The following is a 16,575-nucleotide window of genomic DNA, read 5'->3' as shown; positions in this document are numbered from 1 at the left end:
ATACCCTGGAAAGGCATTTTAAGCAGTTTCCAGGGCATTCTTTTAGATATATGGCCATTGACACGGTATGAATAGGGCCAAGAGGAGGTCCTATTAATCTCCTTTTGGAGAAAAAAGAACGTATTTGGCAACTTGGGCTGAATGCCTTTAAATGTCCAGGTTTGAATGACTACTGCTCTATTTCCTGTCTGTTAAAAAATAAAAGCCCTTACTAGATGAGATTTTGTATAATTATGAACGTTTTTAAAAAATCTTAGGGTTTTCTGTATCACAATATTTATAATATTTAGGTATAGGTGTGTTTTTATGCATTATATTTTGTATGGTTTGTATTATGTATAATTCATTATACAAGCAAGCTTTTTAGAATAATTCCATTTTAAAAGTTTATTTAAGTGGGCCCAAAGAGTATGCTTTATGGATGGGTGAGTTAATTAATGTGGAACTTCTATGCTGTAGTTTGATTGCTGTCACACATAAAAGGAATAATTTTCATGGTGGTTTTAACTGAAGAAGTTCACTTAATTGTTCTGTGGACGAAAGTGCCAATAAAGACCTTCTGGTTTGATACAAAGCTTTTCTGGTCTCGTCTCCCGGTGCCTTCTCTTCAGTTTTTGTTTTGTGGATTTTGCAAAATCTATGCCAACAGTAAAAGATTTCTTTCAGGTTCAACCTCCTAGGTTCAGCAGGAATTTTCCCTCTACACACTGGTCGTTTCCTGCACCTAGCAGACAAGGGCAAGGTAAGCCCTGCAGGGGCAGACCACCCAGGTCCCTATCCTAGGAACAGCAGAGAACCAAACAGTGGACCACTTCTGTCCCAAAGGCGGGGAGTTCTTAAGCCATCCTTCTATGGCAAAAACTCTGACTCCCTCTCCCTCTGCCCTCCTTTCACTCACCAGAAACTAGGAAGAAGGCTCTCTCTCTCTGCAAAGAAAATTGGCTTTTTGTAACAAATGACCAGTGGGTCTTCAGTATCATTTTTCAGGGATACAGATTCTCTTTCAACAAACTCGTAATTCCAAGATGATACCCAGACTTACCTCCAAGTCAGTAGGCAGAGGCATTGAAACAAGTTCAAACTCTCATATCCCAGGGGGGAAGTAGAACCTGTTCCCGCAAATCAAACAGCAAAGGCTTTTATTCAAGAGTATTCCTTGTTCCCAGAAAAGAGGGCACTTGGCACACTATCCTGGATCTATCCGTTCTGATTACCACTCTGGTGTCCCCAAATTCAAAATGCTAACTTTGCAGCAGCTGCTGCCTATGCTGACAAAAAATGCCTGGTTAGTGACCCTAGACCTAAAATATGTCTACCTCCATAAGGGAATCCTGCAGGAAATTCCTGCGCTTTAGAACATGCTCACAACACTTTCAGTTCTCTGCGCTACCTTTGGCTTATCTACTGCTCCCAGGGTATTCACCAAATGCTTAGCCCTGGCCATATCATTTTGCAGACAGAGAAATATACAGATTTACCCTTATGTGGATGACTGCTTCATTCAGGCAGAGTGCAAAGAAAAGCTGCTCGAGGATGACCTCTTTGTCAAAACCCTCCTAACTTCCTTAAGATTTCAACATCAGTGAGAAGAAATCAAAGCAAACTCCCTCCAGGAGGATCATTTTCTCGGGAGCACTGCTGGACACAGCATCCCAAATGGCCTTCCTATCCCCGGAAAAGCAGAGCTTCCTGCCTGTCTGCTTTACCCAGCTGGCTTCCAGAAGTTATCTCATGGCGAGGAAGTTACTGCAAGCCTTGGGGTACATGACATCTTGCAGCCTTCTAAGTCCTCTGGCCAGGCTTCAGATGAGAAAACTTCATTGGTATCTAAAGAACCTTTGGTGTCAGCGCACTCTGCCTCTAGAGACCTCTCTCCCTTTGATCCCTTGTATAATGACCGAGTTTCTGTGGTGATCAGGGGCCTATGCCAAGAACAAGTATCTTCCTTTTATCCTCCGTCCTACCGGTCACACCATCATCACCACCGATGCCTCAGACATTGCTTGGGGCACTCACCTAGCTGGCAGGTGCACCCAAGGTCTTTGGGATGCCCAGCACCTTCCCTTACACATCAACCAGAAGGAAGTGATGGCTGTACGAAAGGCTCTTGCATTCTTCAGACCCCATCTCAGGCCAGGGGTTCTCCTTATCAAAACAGGCAACCCTACAGTAATGTGGTACATCAACAAACAGGGAGGGACCCAATCTTATCCTCTTTGCAGGTTAGCCATGAACCTCTGGCTGACAGCCACAACACCCTGGCAGACCACTTAAGCAGAAACTAACTGGACCCTCACAAATGGCAGCTCCACAGAAAAATCTTTTTGCAAGTCACTCAGGAGTAGAGAACTCCAGAGGTGGATCTCTCTGCTTCACACCTCAACCACCAGCTAAAAAATTCTGTGCCAGGGAGTATCATCACCTAATGTGGAAGGTGGATGCCTTTACCTTCCCCTGGAGCTCCCTCTGTGTGTACGCATTTCCTCCTCTGCCTCTTACTCCCAAGGGTACTGATCAAGATAAGGGAGGAGAGACCAAAGGCCATCCTTATTGGTCCATATTAGCCCAGACAGCATTGGTACCACTTACTGCGCAGCCTGACATCACAGCCTTCCAGGCAGCTTCCCCGGATCTCAGACCTCTTGACTCAAGTGGGAGGGGGTGCTGCACCCAGACTTGCAGACTCTCAAACTGTCAGCATGGCTAATTCTCTAAAAGCAAACAAGGGGCCCTTGTTAAGCAAGCAGGTCCTAGACATTATCACAGAGGCCAGAAGGCCCAGCACCAGAAAATCTTACGCAGGGAAATGTAAAGTCCAGAGTGGGCAGTTCCTCATAACTTCCATCCCTCTCATCCTGGACTATCTGGCGGAGTTACTCAATAGTGGCCTCTCCTTCTCTTCTATTAAAATCCACACCTCAGCCATTTCAGCTTATTTCGATACAGACCAGCCTCTGTTCTCACACCCTTCGATTAAACAATTCGTCAGAGGGACTTATAATATCAGACCTCCCAGAAGGCCACCCACACCAGCCTGGGACCTGATATATGTTTTGACAAAACTAACTTTACCACCCTTTGACCCTCCTGCTTCAGCAGAACTGAAATACCTCTCCTGGAAGACTGCTTTCCTACTAGCTATCACCTCAGCTAGAAGGGTCTCAGAATTTCAGGCACTGATGGCCATTGAGCCCTTCATCATTTGCCATGCAGACAGGGTCTCCCTGAGGACTAACCCCCCTCCTTTATGCCCAAGGTGGTCTCTCATGTGACTCTCAACCAGGCCATACATCTACCCACCTTCTTCCCTAACCCTCAAAACAAGGGGAAAAGAATTCTGCACTCACTAGATGTGCACAGACAGCTCGGATACTACCTGGATCATACTAAACTCTTCAGGAAAACAGACAAACTTCTTGTCAGCTTTGCCCCAGGGGCAGAGGGGGAAGCCCATTTCCAAGCAAACCATTTCTAATTGGATATCACACTGTATCCATTTCTGCTACTGATTATATGGGGAACCATCCCCTAAGTCTATTCGTACCCATTCCACTATGGCAGCCTCCACTTCCACATCATTCCTCAGAGGCTTTCCCACCAGGGACATCTTAGAAGCTGCCACCTGGACCTCTGTCCATACCTTTACAAAGCATTACCACCTACCTCTTTTCTCTAAGGCTAGGGCAAGGTTTGCCTCTGCAGTTCTGCAGGGTATGCTTACCCATGCCTAGGTCTCTAATCCTTCCACCCCCTCTCCTCAGCTTTGGGAATCCTCCCACAGGTGATGACTACAACAGTGAAATATGAAGAACATAGTACAGTTATGTACACTTACATAAATGTAGAGGTTCGAGTGTATTCACTATTGCAGTCCTGGTTTTCCTCCCTCCTTCCCCCTTATATCCTCTTTCCTTAGGGAGACATAAGCTTCTTATGGTGGCTTTTAGCCACCAGGACCACTTTCCCATATTTCCTTGGGCTTTTGACTGGTTAGGACAAGAAAACCGATGTAATGGTGTCTGCTAACTTGCTTTATAGCACTGATGACCTGACATCAGTCAACAAGCGACAACAGCCAACGTAGAAAAACATCGACTTTGGTATTTGGGCCGGCCGAGGGCTACCACAGCATGGAAAACCCCACAGGTGATGACTGCAACAGAGTGAATACACTCGAACATCTACATTTATGGTAAGTGTACACAACTGTACTTTCTCTTTCTTGCTCTTGTAATGAAAAGCTCCTGAATAGAAGAGAGGTTTGTGCCCAAGATTTTCTCAGCCACCCTCACCACCCTTTGTAGTTTCTTCTCAGCAACTGTGCAGTTGCTGAACCATGCTAAGAAGTTGCTAGTGAGGATGCTCTTGTTAGCTCCCCTATAAAAAGTGATGAGCAGACAGTGGGAGCCTGGCCTTTCTCAAGAGGTGAAACCTCTGTTGAGCCTCCTTCACTGTATGGTTAGTGTTGGCAGCCCAGCAGAGGTCATCAGAGATGTGAAGGCCCAGGAACTTGTCTGTTTTGATTTTCTCTACTACCTTCACATTGATAGTGAGTGGCTGGTGAACTGTTGCTTTTTTCCTTAAGTCCATAATCATTTGTTTGGTCTTATTAACATTCAGGTCCAGATTGTTCCTGTCACACCAGGCAATCAAAGTGTTCACCTCATCCCTGTAGTCATGTTCATTTCCATCACTAATGAGACCCACAACTGTGGTATCATCTGCGAATTTTATAATATGTTTTGACTTTTGTTTTTTACAGTACAGTCATGGGTGAGGATGGTGAAAAACAAGGGGCTGAGCACACAACCTTGGGGAACACCAGTATTCAGGACTATGTGTTGAGAGATCATGTTTCCAGCTCATATCCAGTGGGGTCTACCAATCAGAAAGTCAAGAGTCCAGTTACATAGGTGCTTATTTATCCCGAGTTTCACAAGCTTATTCAACAGTTGCATCAATATCACAGTGCTGAATGCAGAACTGAAGTCGATGTACAGCATCCTTACATAGTCGTTCCTCCTTTCTAGGTGTTTTAATGCACGGTATAGTATGACTTGATATAGCATCCGCAGTCGATCTGTTTGCCTGGTATGCAAACTGGAGTGGATTGAAGGACTTGGGCAGACTTGCAGATAGATGTTTCTTTACAATCCTCTCAAAGCACTTTGACTGAAGTTAAGGCGACCTGTCTGAAGTCATTGAGGCAAGTAGGTTTGGGTTTCTTTGTAAGTGGGACAATACTTGTTTCCTTGAAACATGAAGGAACTTTCTCCATAGCAAGGGATGAGTTGAAGATGTGTCTCAGTACCAGACATAACTGATCAGCACACCCCTTCAACACCTTGCCAAGTATGTTGTCTGGTCAAGCTGAATCTTTATCTTCATAAGCTGTTACATTTTAAAGCTGTGTAAATGCAGTAAAACATTTTAGGTACATTGTTGTATTGATCATAATAGTTTTACTCATGTTCTCTTTCTCTCATAAGCATAACAGAGTGTAAAGCCCATTAAACATAACTGCTTTTTATGAGGGGGATGTGGTAATGGTGAGAATCATATTGTCCTCTAGATGGAGAATGTGGTCAGGATGTACTTTTTTCTTTTTGACTCATTGCTGTTCACTCTGCCTTGGACCAGTTTATTCCTTAAGTTGACTGTCAGTTGATTTTGTATAACCACTTTGCATTTGAGTCCCCCCTCACTCAAATGTGGGAGATAAACCTTTGGATGTGTGTAGTGGTACTTTTGCCCATCTTGTTTGTATTGTGGGGTGAAATCCCTGTACTTTTTCTTGGTAGATCTAATCATAATCATCTTAGTTTTACTTTGCCCTTTCCTGGACCTCTGAGTATAGAGAGACAAACCCTTGAGTTTATTGCTTACTTATAATTCATCCACAAGTGATTTTAGGGTTGCTGTGGCATTGATAAGTGGCTCTCCCACCCACTGAAAAATCAAGTTTGCTTTTGTCCAGGTCCCCCTCCTGGTCCTAAGCATCCTGGCTGCTAAATGATACTTGGCAGACAGTTGGTCACCACCACACCTACATTTCCAGTAGGATATGCGTTTCAGTTTGTGAAAGAAAAATGTATGGCATGTCATCTTTGAGGGACAACTTTACTTCTGTATTTTGATTCGGGTGGGATTGTTTCTCTTAATTTTTTTTTTTTTTTTACTTTATATGTTACATTTTTTTTATTACTTTGTGTATTACATTTGTTAGTGTAATACTAACACACAAATCATCATAACAATGATATTTTTTTCACTGTGCAGATCCGGATAATGTGGTGCTAGAGAATTACCCCATACATGCCATTACTGGTGTCCTGAAACAGTGGTTACGAGAGTTAACAGAGCCTTTGATGACATTTGCACAGTACAAAGAATTCATTGCTTCTGTTGGTAAGTTGTAAGACAAATGTATTTCAGCACAAACTAGCAATCCCAGGCATTGTTTTGGTTAACCATGTTTTCTCTTACTTCCCAGTTAATAATCATTCAGCAGAAGAAAGTATTTTGTTTCCCTTGCTGCAGTGCCAAAGTGTGTCAAGAAAGTCAAAGGCAAAAATTGGAGGTGTCAGTGCAGGGAGTCCTGTAGTATCCACTTCATTGCTTTTCTTCATTTATTTTGGTTCTGTTTTGATATGGAAATGGCAGTTAAGTAAAACCCCATGGAATACGTAGATAAACAGTATTGTTACTACTGCAAAGAAACATCAACTGCATGTTTATTTCTCAAGCTCCACACACACACATCAGCTGCATGTTTATTTCTCTCACTCCCCACAACACTTTTTGTGTCAAAATGTTAGGAGAGACTTGCTCATAGTCTGAGCCTGTTTACCCATCATTTTATTTCATCCCAGGCAAAGTGCAGTAATTTTTTTGATTTAAAGGAACATAGTGGATCTGTTTTTAAGCCAGTATTTATTTGCCTTGCTTGCCACAGAAAAATGCATTTTAAAAGTACTGTTATCTCCAAGTTTAACCGTACCCTAAGCCACATTAGTGAAGTGTGTTAACAAATTAGTCATGTTGAGCTATGTCATAGGGCGGAAGCTAAAGCCAGCAGATGCTGGGATGTTGTCCTAAGCATAGTAAAACCAAAAAACAGACAAGTATTGACACACTGCACTGTGTGTGATACTAGTGACCCTTCATGGTAGCAAGGAGCCAGCAGAGGGCAGTAAAGGGATGGTAAGATGCCGGAGGAAGCAGAATAAAAGTCTGGGCTGAAAAGGCTTTTAGCTGTAGTCATCAGAAAGGTAGAAAAGGTACATGAAATGCAGCTTAGAGACACTGTGTTCACTCTAGTATACGAGAAGTTAGAGTTGCCACCTTTAATTGTAGCTAAACAGGAATAAGGCCACACCTCTTGCATCACCAGTAACCCCTGCCCATCCCCACCCCTCCACACCTGTGTTCAGCCCATTTTGTGACATCACGGTGGCGTCAACAGATAGGAACACCCTCTGTTTCCATTCCTGATCCCTGCTTTCAGCCAATTTGCTAAGCTTTTCTGTAGAAAAGCATAGTAAATCAGCCGATTTAACAAACTCCTGTAGTCTGCTTCCTTTTTTGAAACAGGATACTGGAGTTTGTACAGTGGTTTTCAGACTATCGGAGAATCAATTTATTTTCTGGATAGTCCGGAAAAAAAACTGATAGGTAGCTACGAGAAGTAGCTTTTTGTGACAAATATTGTGCTCTAATGGGTTGAACTACTTGAATCAATAGTTAAGACTAAAACATTAGAAAAGTTGTAAGCAGACCTAAAAATTGGGAGGAGAGAGGAGTTTGTGGGACATTTGCTAAAAGGTGTCTGCAACAGCTGGACAGTAGATAAGAGTTGTAGTCTCCATATGGCATGTATTTGTTCATATATGTATACATTACAGTAGAGAGCCTGTACAAAGTGTGGTAAATACTGTTTGCAGGTAAATTGAAAATTATATTTCTGTTTTACACCCCAATAAGAATAAAATAGTTGGGATGCTACAATGTCATTTATTATGCTCAGGTGGATGACTGTTCATCTGGCATGGTTTTGAGAGCCTTTAGATGACCCTAGAGTGGAGCATGCCTTCTCTCCATACTCTGTGGAAAACAGGGATCAGATAACTTTTTTTTAATATATGAAGAGGCAAGCTCACCGGTACATCTTCCCATCCACCCTGACAAGGCAGAATAGCTTGAGGTGCAGTTGTAGGAATATAAAAGGACCACTGTACCACAAAGTCACACATTCAGAGAGATTTATTTTAAGAAATTTACTTTGAAGGTTGGTGAGAGAGAGAGCCTGTATTGCAGAAGTGGTCCCTGTATGTAATAGTCCCCAAATCCTTTTTTCTGTAGTGCCACACAGTCTCAGTTATGTCGGTCTGTTCCTGTTTTTTTCTTGTCTCACCGGACTGCACTGCTTTGTGCATTGATTTTCATTCATGTTCCAGCTGTTCTCTTTTGGCTTGACTTACAAACTGCATTGAAGTTTGCTGGAGGTTGACCTGTCTGATCATGTCATGCATTGTGGTGTCACTAGCAAGCCCGTTGATGTTCTGTGTGCCTATCATGTTTGACATGAATGTTGTAAGCAGAAGTAGCCTAGTAACTGAGCATTACTGCACTCCAATAATCACTCATTTTTTTTTTTTTTTTTTTTTTTTTGTGGAAACAGTAGAAACATTAATGAGTCCTGGCATTTTATGGACTGGTATTCAAAACCAGAGTAAAGAAAAAAATATATAATTTTCACCTTGTAACAAAGGACTACACAATCCAAGCTTGTTAGTAGCACAACTAATTACCAATTTTCTTTTTTCCCTAACACTGAATGCCCTCATGGGGCATACATTCTTGCTTTGCTGGAAAGGTACTTCTTGCCTGTAATGCACTGTGAGTTGCAGGCAGTATGCTTAATTTGCCTTGGACTCTCCTGTGAGTTCACATTTCCATCCACTTTAAGTGTAATTAGTGAAATACAGAAATACTGTACGTTTGTGAATCCTCCGTAAATGATTCCTTGACTGTTTCGTTCTTACATGTGTGTAATATAGTCTGTAAAGAAGTTCTGGCTGATTTGTAAGGAAATAAGATAACAAAAAAACTAATTTTGTTGAGTTTTAAGCCTGGTCTTATGTACTCAGTAGTTATCGTTTTTTTTTTCTTCTTTAGGCCACTAATTATGGTTGTGAATTCTCAAAGCTCTGGTAGGTTTGTGGACCCAAGTAAAAGAAAGAATGAATTGGAAATAAAAAAATGAGTCCTTATTAGCCTGAATAGTTTGAGACCAAACAGTTTGAAATAAGAGCTACAGGTAATTGTGTGTGTTTCCTTTGCATGTGATAGGCATGATGAAGTAAGAGCAAGGGATGTAATTTCCAACAGAAAGTGTCAAGAAATTGTAATCAAGACCTGACATGGTGTGGACTACTATTGCTGACTGGGACAGAAATGTCAGTGAGAGGAAAAATCTGCTATGTCCTTATTTTTCATTATGTGCAAATATGGGGACCATTCTTTAGGGAGGAGAATATTAAGGAAAGGAAATGTGATTAGTATATAGTTGTCCTTTAAGTCCTGCTCTGCACTTTGTTCTAAGTCTGCCATTAAGAGGACATGCCTGTATCTCTCCTCCTCCTTTCAATTTCAGCATTGACTTCCTAACCATGGATGATGGGAAATGTGGGAACAAAGGCCTACTCATCAGGGCAGTTTAACAACTGCTTGTGTAAAGATGTTGGCAGGAGGAGATTTGTGCTTATACTGTTGCCTTGGTCAAATAATTAAGTTAAAAAAATTCATTCCTATGTATCCCATCATTTATTTTCCAGTAACCTGATTTATCCTTTACAGGGTTGTGGGAAACCCAGACTGTATTCCATCAGCCTATGGTTGAAGGCCATCAAAATCAGTTTTTTACATGGTGCCAGACTCACAGAATGCACATTGTCACTCACTGACATGCTGGATGCACAGCTGTGGATAGTATGGTGAAGTCCATTTCATCCACTATGTGTTTTTGAGAAGTGGGAGAAGGTAAGCTGTCGGGGGTAAGGGGGGGATCCATATGGATATGGGTAGGAGAGTCAGACTCCACATGGAAGACACCTCAGCTGAGAACTGAATCAGAAAACATCTTGATGTTAGATGGCAGTGCTGCTCAGTGGCCTTTTTTATAGGTTCATAGGTAAATACTAGGCAAGAAGACCACTACAAGCTTAAATAAAAAAAGCAAAATTTTGAAGTTCATTCTTGCCTCAAAGGCAGCACGATAAAGTAGACCAGGGGAGAATTTAAGGCTGCCCATCCAGTAGTGTAGTTTGATCTTGAAAGTAGCAAAGATACTATTGTGTTTTACATGTATTAGAAGTTTGTTCCCGAGGTGAATGTTACATTAAGATAGGAATCTATCATGTCAATATGTCTTATTTGTCAGTTGAAAGCTTACTTCTTTTAACCAGGTATTTGATGTACCATTTTTTCTTTGAAGAAACTGAAGCTCAAAGAGGGTTGGACCTGTCATGGTATGAAAAGCTAGACAGATTTTCACAGCGGAGTCTTTAGGAGACTGAGTAGAGAGAGAGGGCTGACATTCTGTCCTTTTAATATTTTTGAGACCATTGATCTTTCTAGTTATGAATCTCTACGATATCTCACGTTGAGTGGTATACTTAGACAAACAAATGCCAAACGATGTTTTATATTCAGTAGTGGGTCTGATGAGATACAGACTTTGGATGTAGTGGAAATACCTTTGGAAATTAGATGAGCCAGATAGAAGTGATGCTCAAATGATGAGGAATTGTCAGAAGTGTATGTCAGCTGTATAGCATCTATATATGCATACTACGGGTCTATATTATAAACCCGAAAGCTCTAAACAGTGAACACTTGTACATCGACACGTAAAGAGCGATGTGCAATAACAGTGAAACACGTATTCAGTGAAAGTGAAAACATCAAACATATTTGTTTAGCCAGCAAGCGTGATCCTGGGGATAAGGAAATATATCTTTTTCCCCCACTGTAGTGCAATCTCGGAGTTGGCATATTTAAGTAGCGGGGGTGTGGGGGGTGCAGTCCCCCACACGGGGAGTGCAGGGGTCTTGCCCCCCGCCTGCAAAAGTGTGGTATTGTACTTTTATTTAGTTAATTTCAGTATACCTGCATGGCGCTATTGGTTAAACAAACCCGTTCTGTGTTTTGAATTTCATTGAATATGTGTTTTGCTGTTATTGTACATCACTGTTTGTGTCGATGTACATGTGTTGGCTGTTTAGAGCGTTTGGTTTTATAAAAGACGTGTACACTACTGATAACTTGTTTGCTTTCAGAAGTGACTTCTAACCACATGGGTTCTGTCAGACAACCAGTTAGCTATCCACTGCACAAATAATATTTAGATTTTTCACCAATTCCTGCAAGGAAAATAGTGTAATTATGGATGCATTTGTCTGTTAAGTGCTGTATTTTATATCTCTTTTGGGTCAGCAAAAGATTTAATACCACCACTTCAAGATATTCTGTGTTCTGAAATTCCTTTTTCCATCTCAGCCATGTGTTTAGTGCCTTTAATGCAGAGACTGAGAATAGACTCGTATGAAAAGTTGTGTGTTCTACCCCTACCTCTGAGTTGATTTCTCACTGCATTATCCTCTGTAGGTCTCAATGTATTTGCATTTTAAGTTCATGTTTTAAGTACTTTCTTCTAGAACATGCACTGCCCAGTCATGTCTAGCTTTGGGTAGTATAGAAGGCTTATTCCAGTTTAGTAAACAAATTGGTTATGTGTTGATGTAGTGGTCTGAATTTTGTCTCTGAAATTCTGGAGGCCCAGGTAAAAATACAGACTTTGGATGTTGGAATGGCAGCGTGTACAAGGGTGAGCAAATTGGCTTTTAATAGCTGTCCTTCCCTGAGGGTTGGGGTAGTAGGTGATACCTGTGAGTTGAAGCAGAGGGGTGAAGATAACAACTGGACATGTGCTTTTTTGCACAGCCCATTTTTGTAGTGTTGAAAAGGAATTTTTGGTAACCATTGCTTTATTGCTGATTTTGGAGTCTAATAGCATGTTGATTACCAGCCTTTAGCAGTGGTGTAAAAAGTGACATTAGATTGGTGGGAGGGTTGGCAGTAATCTTGATTACCTGACAGAGAAAGAGTATGAAAGAGCAGCATGTGATCTAGTCATAGTCAGCAAGAACAGACAACATCTTAACATGCAGCCCAAAAAAATTATCTCAGCAGACATGTTAAACTTTGCTTACACTTCTATAGAGACCGTATTAAACTGGTGTGCTCAAATAGTTTATCACACTGTCAGAGTTAAAATATATATATATATATATATATATATATATATATATATATATATATATATATATAAAATCAAAAGGCAAGTTCGAATGCCTGCATATTAAGTAGGTGAAAATGTTGAATCTGATTAACGAATTCAGCAGATTTTCGACATTTCTTTTGAATATCGAACGTGAAGTCTGTATAGGAGCAAAGGTAAGTGTAACTCTTACACTACAAATTCACGTTTTTGCAGGGGGGCTGCACCCCCCCCCTGCACCACCCTGTGGGGGGCTGTGCCCCCACACCCCCTGCAAACTATATATTCCAACTCCTTGATTGCACTACAGTGAGGAAAGGGATACATTTCCCAGTCCGCACTGTACTAAGATCTGTAGTCATAACATCGAGCACATATCAGCAAATGCACAGTTGCATTCGCTGATATACTCTTGCTCTCATAATGTTCGGCAACACGGAAATTGGCCAACTGCCATTCAGCATTTCCATGTTTGCTGAACCTACATTCTAAATTTTGATGGTAAACCTGCCCGAATAGTGTTGCCTTCTTTCTTATATTTTGATTCTGGGACCTGAGCATTCTTGACTGTTAAGGTTTTACCTTTATATCTTGCAGATCATCGTGGGAAGCAGGAGCAACTCCATGCAATTTACAAAGCTGTAGAACAGCTTCCCAGAGCCAGCTATAGCACCTTGGAAAGGCTCATCTTTCATTTAGTCAAGTAAGTGTCTTCTGTTTGTGTTTTTGCTGTGTACTCAAGTCAGTTTAACTTTGATTTTAATATGTATGATCCCACAATCTTTCTCATGTTTTGCTCTTGAGTTTTTCTGCTTTTCTTTGTGGTTATCTAATCTAATTAATTGATATAATTAGTTTATTTTATTTACATTATGTAGTTTCCACTTGACACACTCTGCTGTCCTTTGTTTCTGCTAATGATCCCTCTTGCACATTTTTTTGACTGTTTTATTATAGCTTTGTCATTGTATTAAACTACCGTCTGTCTGTCTGATGGGCGTTTATGGTCATCATAAGCACACCTCGTTAGTGGAATTCTTTATGTGAATGGATTGCACAGGGAGGTCTGCCCGGCTCCTAAAGGTATTTAATGTCTACGAGCAGAGTTGGTATTTGCTGGTATGTCCAACAACATGGTTATCAAAGACGAGGAGCATAGCAGAAGACGCCTTTTTTGCTGCCATGGCATTTACAGCCAGGCACCTTCCAGACAGCAATAAATAATTTGGGAAAACATATTCTTACTTGGGTATATTTGCTACTGTTAGTTTTGCTGTGATTATTGACTTTGTATTCTGACTATGTTTTGGAATTTTTCCTGAGAACTGTTATGTCTCCTGAAAAGATAACCAACACATATGTCAATAGAGACAAATTGCTCTGAAGACTGATATTTGTTTTGTTTTAGGAAGTAGTTATGTGTTCTTGTGTGCTTTGTAACTTTTGGGGGAAAAAACAGTGCTTAGTCGACCGTTAAAACCTCTGAGTACTTCTGGAGCATAAGAACCTTCTTGCACTGGGCTTTAGGATGCCTACTACTTCCCAGTCAGAGATGTACTCATGAATGAAGCAAAAAAAAAAAAAGCATTACGAATTCTGTGGGATTTTACAAAATTTGGCCATAGACACACTCCTGATCATGCATGTGCCTGAGGGTGTCAGTCATAGGGAGGTATAGCTGTGCCTCATATCCGACCCAATGCCTTGGATTTTGATATCCACATCTGTACTGGACCCTTCAGAGGGAAACAAGTGCCATTCTAGCATCTTAGCCCAAAGAGTCTAAAAGATGTGTGTTCCAGTATCACTGTTAAGTACTGGTCCCAAGGTGACTGCAGGACTTGTCAGTGCAGTGCTGGATTTTCAGTCTTTTCAAAAATGTATTCCTTGTCTTTAAGATGTTTTTATCATTTTGATTGAGCACTTTTAGGTACCAGGTGAGACCCCTTCTGTTCCAGCCTTTCATGGTGCTCCATTGGTGCAATAGTTCAGCTTCGCTGTGCTGATTCATCAGGTACTGACATGCAGGCAGTAAAGTTCAACTAATGCCTGCTCCGGTCCCACTTTTTGAGAATAGAAAGTTACCTTGGCAGGGAGTTAAGTGCCCACCCCCCACTCCCCAGAAAGCATCTGAACCTTCCACCTTTAGTGTTGCTCCCTCCTGTCACTAAGACACGATATCCTTCCCCATTGGAGTTTACATCAAAGATGAAAGGAACCCAGCTTTCCAAGATGACTGCACACTGGTAAGTATAGAGTAATTTCATCTCTCCTAGTGTGAAAAAAATAAACTGATAGAGAAGGGCCAGTAATTCTGCCTGTTTTAGTCAGTTTGGTTACTGGCTTAATAAGTGCACTGTCTGGATGCCAGCAAAGAAGAAGCTTGGAGAGCTAGAAGGAAAATCAGCTATAAAAGGTGAAGAGGAAGCAGTGACTGGGGAAGAATCCTGCAGCTGTTCAATGAAAAGGAAATAAAGCTATAACTTTGGTAAAAGAGATGGTTTTCAGTTTGTGATGACGTTTAGAGGAAAACAAGTCAAATGTGCTCAGAGCTGATTAAAATAAATCAAACATTGAAGGAGTACATCAACTCAAATAATAAAAGCAAAAAGTCGCACCATAAAAGGCAGATGTTAGTGCCAACCAAATAAGTAAAACCAACGAAAAAAAGTATGGCAGTACACAGACCATGCAGTTCACTTAAGAGTCCGACCATGTAGCACATTGTAAAACGTTTTAATAAAGGAGGTAAGCGCTTTCACATAAGAGCTTCTTCAGACCATGTCTAAAGAAGCTGTTATGTGAAAGTGCTTACCTCCTTTATTAAAAAAGTCAAAAAGTAAAAGGCTGTACAAGTGGAAGAAGCAGTAAACAGTTATTCAGAGGAACTGCTAAAACTGCAAAAATCAGAGGTCGAAATGAAGAAAAGGCTGGCTGAGCACATGACTGCTCAAGAAGAGCTGTTCCGAAAAAAATGGTAAAGTTAGAGGACAGAGCACACAGAGAAATAGTGAGATTTTGTGCTGTACCAGAAACTGAAAGGAACAAACTGTATTAATTTTATGAAAGCACAAATAATTAACTGGACTGGTATTCCACAGCAGGATTTGTTAATTAAAGGCACATTGTTTGCATGTCCCAAACCTAGAACTGTATTGGTAAAGATTCAATCATACTAGCAGAATGAGTTAATTCTGTCAAAACTGCAGAAGGGAAATTATTAAACATTGGAAATGGTAGTGTTTGTGGAAAATGGTACTCACTGTACACCAAGCCGAAGAGAAGCACATTTATTCCAGCTGTCAGAGAGGTGTGAGCTTCAAGCTGATGTATTATTTCAGATTATTTTTTTTCTGGAGGATCAAATTAGTTTTTCATGCAGAAAATGCTAAGGAGGAAATACAAAGGTTTGTCCCAGTAAAAAGTGAGCCATCAAACAGAAGAGGACTCCGCTTCTTATTCTTCTGATAATACAGCTCATAGAGAGACTTTGCCAGTGAAATCCTTTCCAGTGTTCCAAAGGAAAATGCTTGAGAGACAGAAAAAGCACAGCAGTTGACTAGAATAATTACGAGTACCTTGGATTTCAACCAGAGCCTGTGGATGGTGATGGAGATGAACAGAAAAAAGAAAACCAACATTGAACTTAGTGAATAAATGTGAGACTATAAAGCGTCAACCACATTTGTGAAGTATCGCTTTACAAGGAAAAGCAACGGGTTGAGAAAGATTGGATTTTTGTTGACTTAGTAAAATTTTTTGGGGGGGGGGGCTGACAGGCATGAATCCCACTCTGTCATTAAAGGACAACAGGATTCTGTTATTAAATGCTCAATTTCTCTGTCCTTTTTCTCCCTATTTATAGTCCCTGCTATGAATAAACAATGATACAGCAGTTATAATATTTAAATTGACTATTTCTCTCCACTAGAACAGTACCTTACTGTACTGTGGTGGTTTCACTTTCAAAAATGTTTTATCCCACCCATGAAAAGCTTGCTAATTTTCCAATTCATTGATGTCATCAAGGCCAGTGAATACAGGTAGTTTTCTGGCCAATTCCAACCTGACCATCACCGTGACCATCCTAAAAATGGTCCTACCCCTAGCCATAGCCATACAGAAAGTAAAGGCTAGAACAAGGAAACAGTACAGGAGTCAAGTCTCCTGCTGTGAACTGTGAATCACAGCAGGTAACAGCTCAAATTACCCTTAGCACTTTAACAACTAGGGAA

General features: G+C 41.0%; 1 protein-coding gene across 1 annotated transcript in view; it reads left to right on the top strand.

Annotated features, from left to right (window-relative positions):
• MYO9B (myosin IXB) overlaps positions 1-16,575 on the top strand; it is a 1,188,949-nt gene that overhangs the window by 977,387 nt on the left and 194,987 nt on the right. The window contains exons 33-34 of the mRNA XM_044054768.1: positions 6,280-6,408; positions 12,938-13,043. Coding sequence (XP_043910703.1) covers positions 6,280-6,408; positions 12,938-13,043 — 235 coding nt within the window. The remainder of the gene's footprint in view (positions 1-6,279; positions 6,409-12,937; positions 13,044-16,575) is intronic.

This window comes from Protopterus annectens, chromosome 13.part0 (assembly GCF_019279795.1).
Source record: "Protopterus annectens isolate FY-2018-M chromosome 13.part0, PAN1.0, whole genome shotgun sequence".
Lineage (NCBI taxonomy): Eukaryota > Metazoa > Chordata > Ceratodontiformes > Protopteridae > Protopterus > Protopterus annectens.
This window is presented reverse-complemented; position numbering and strand designations above follow the sequence as displayed.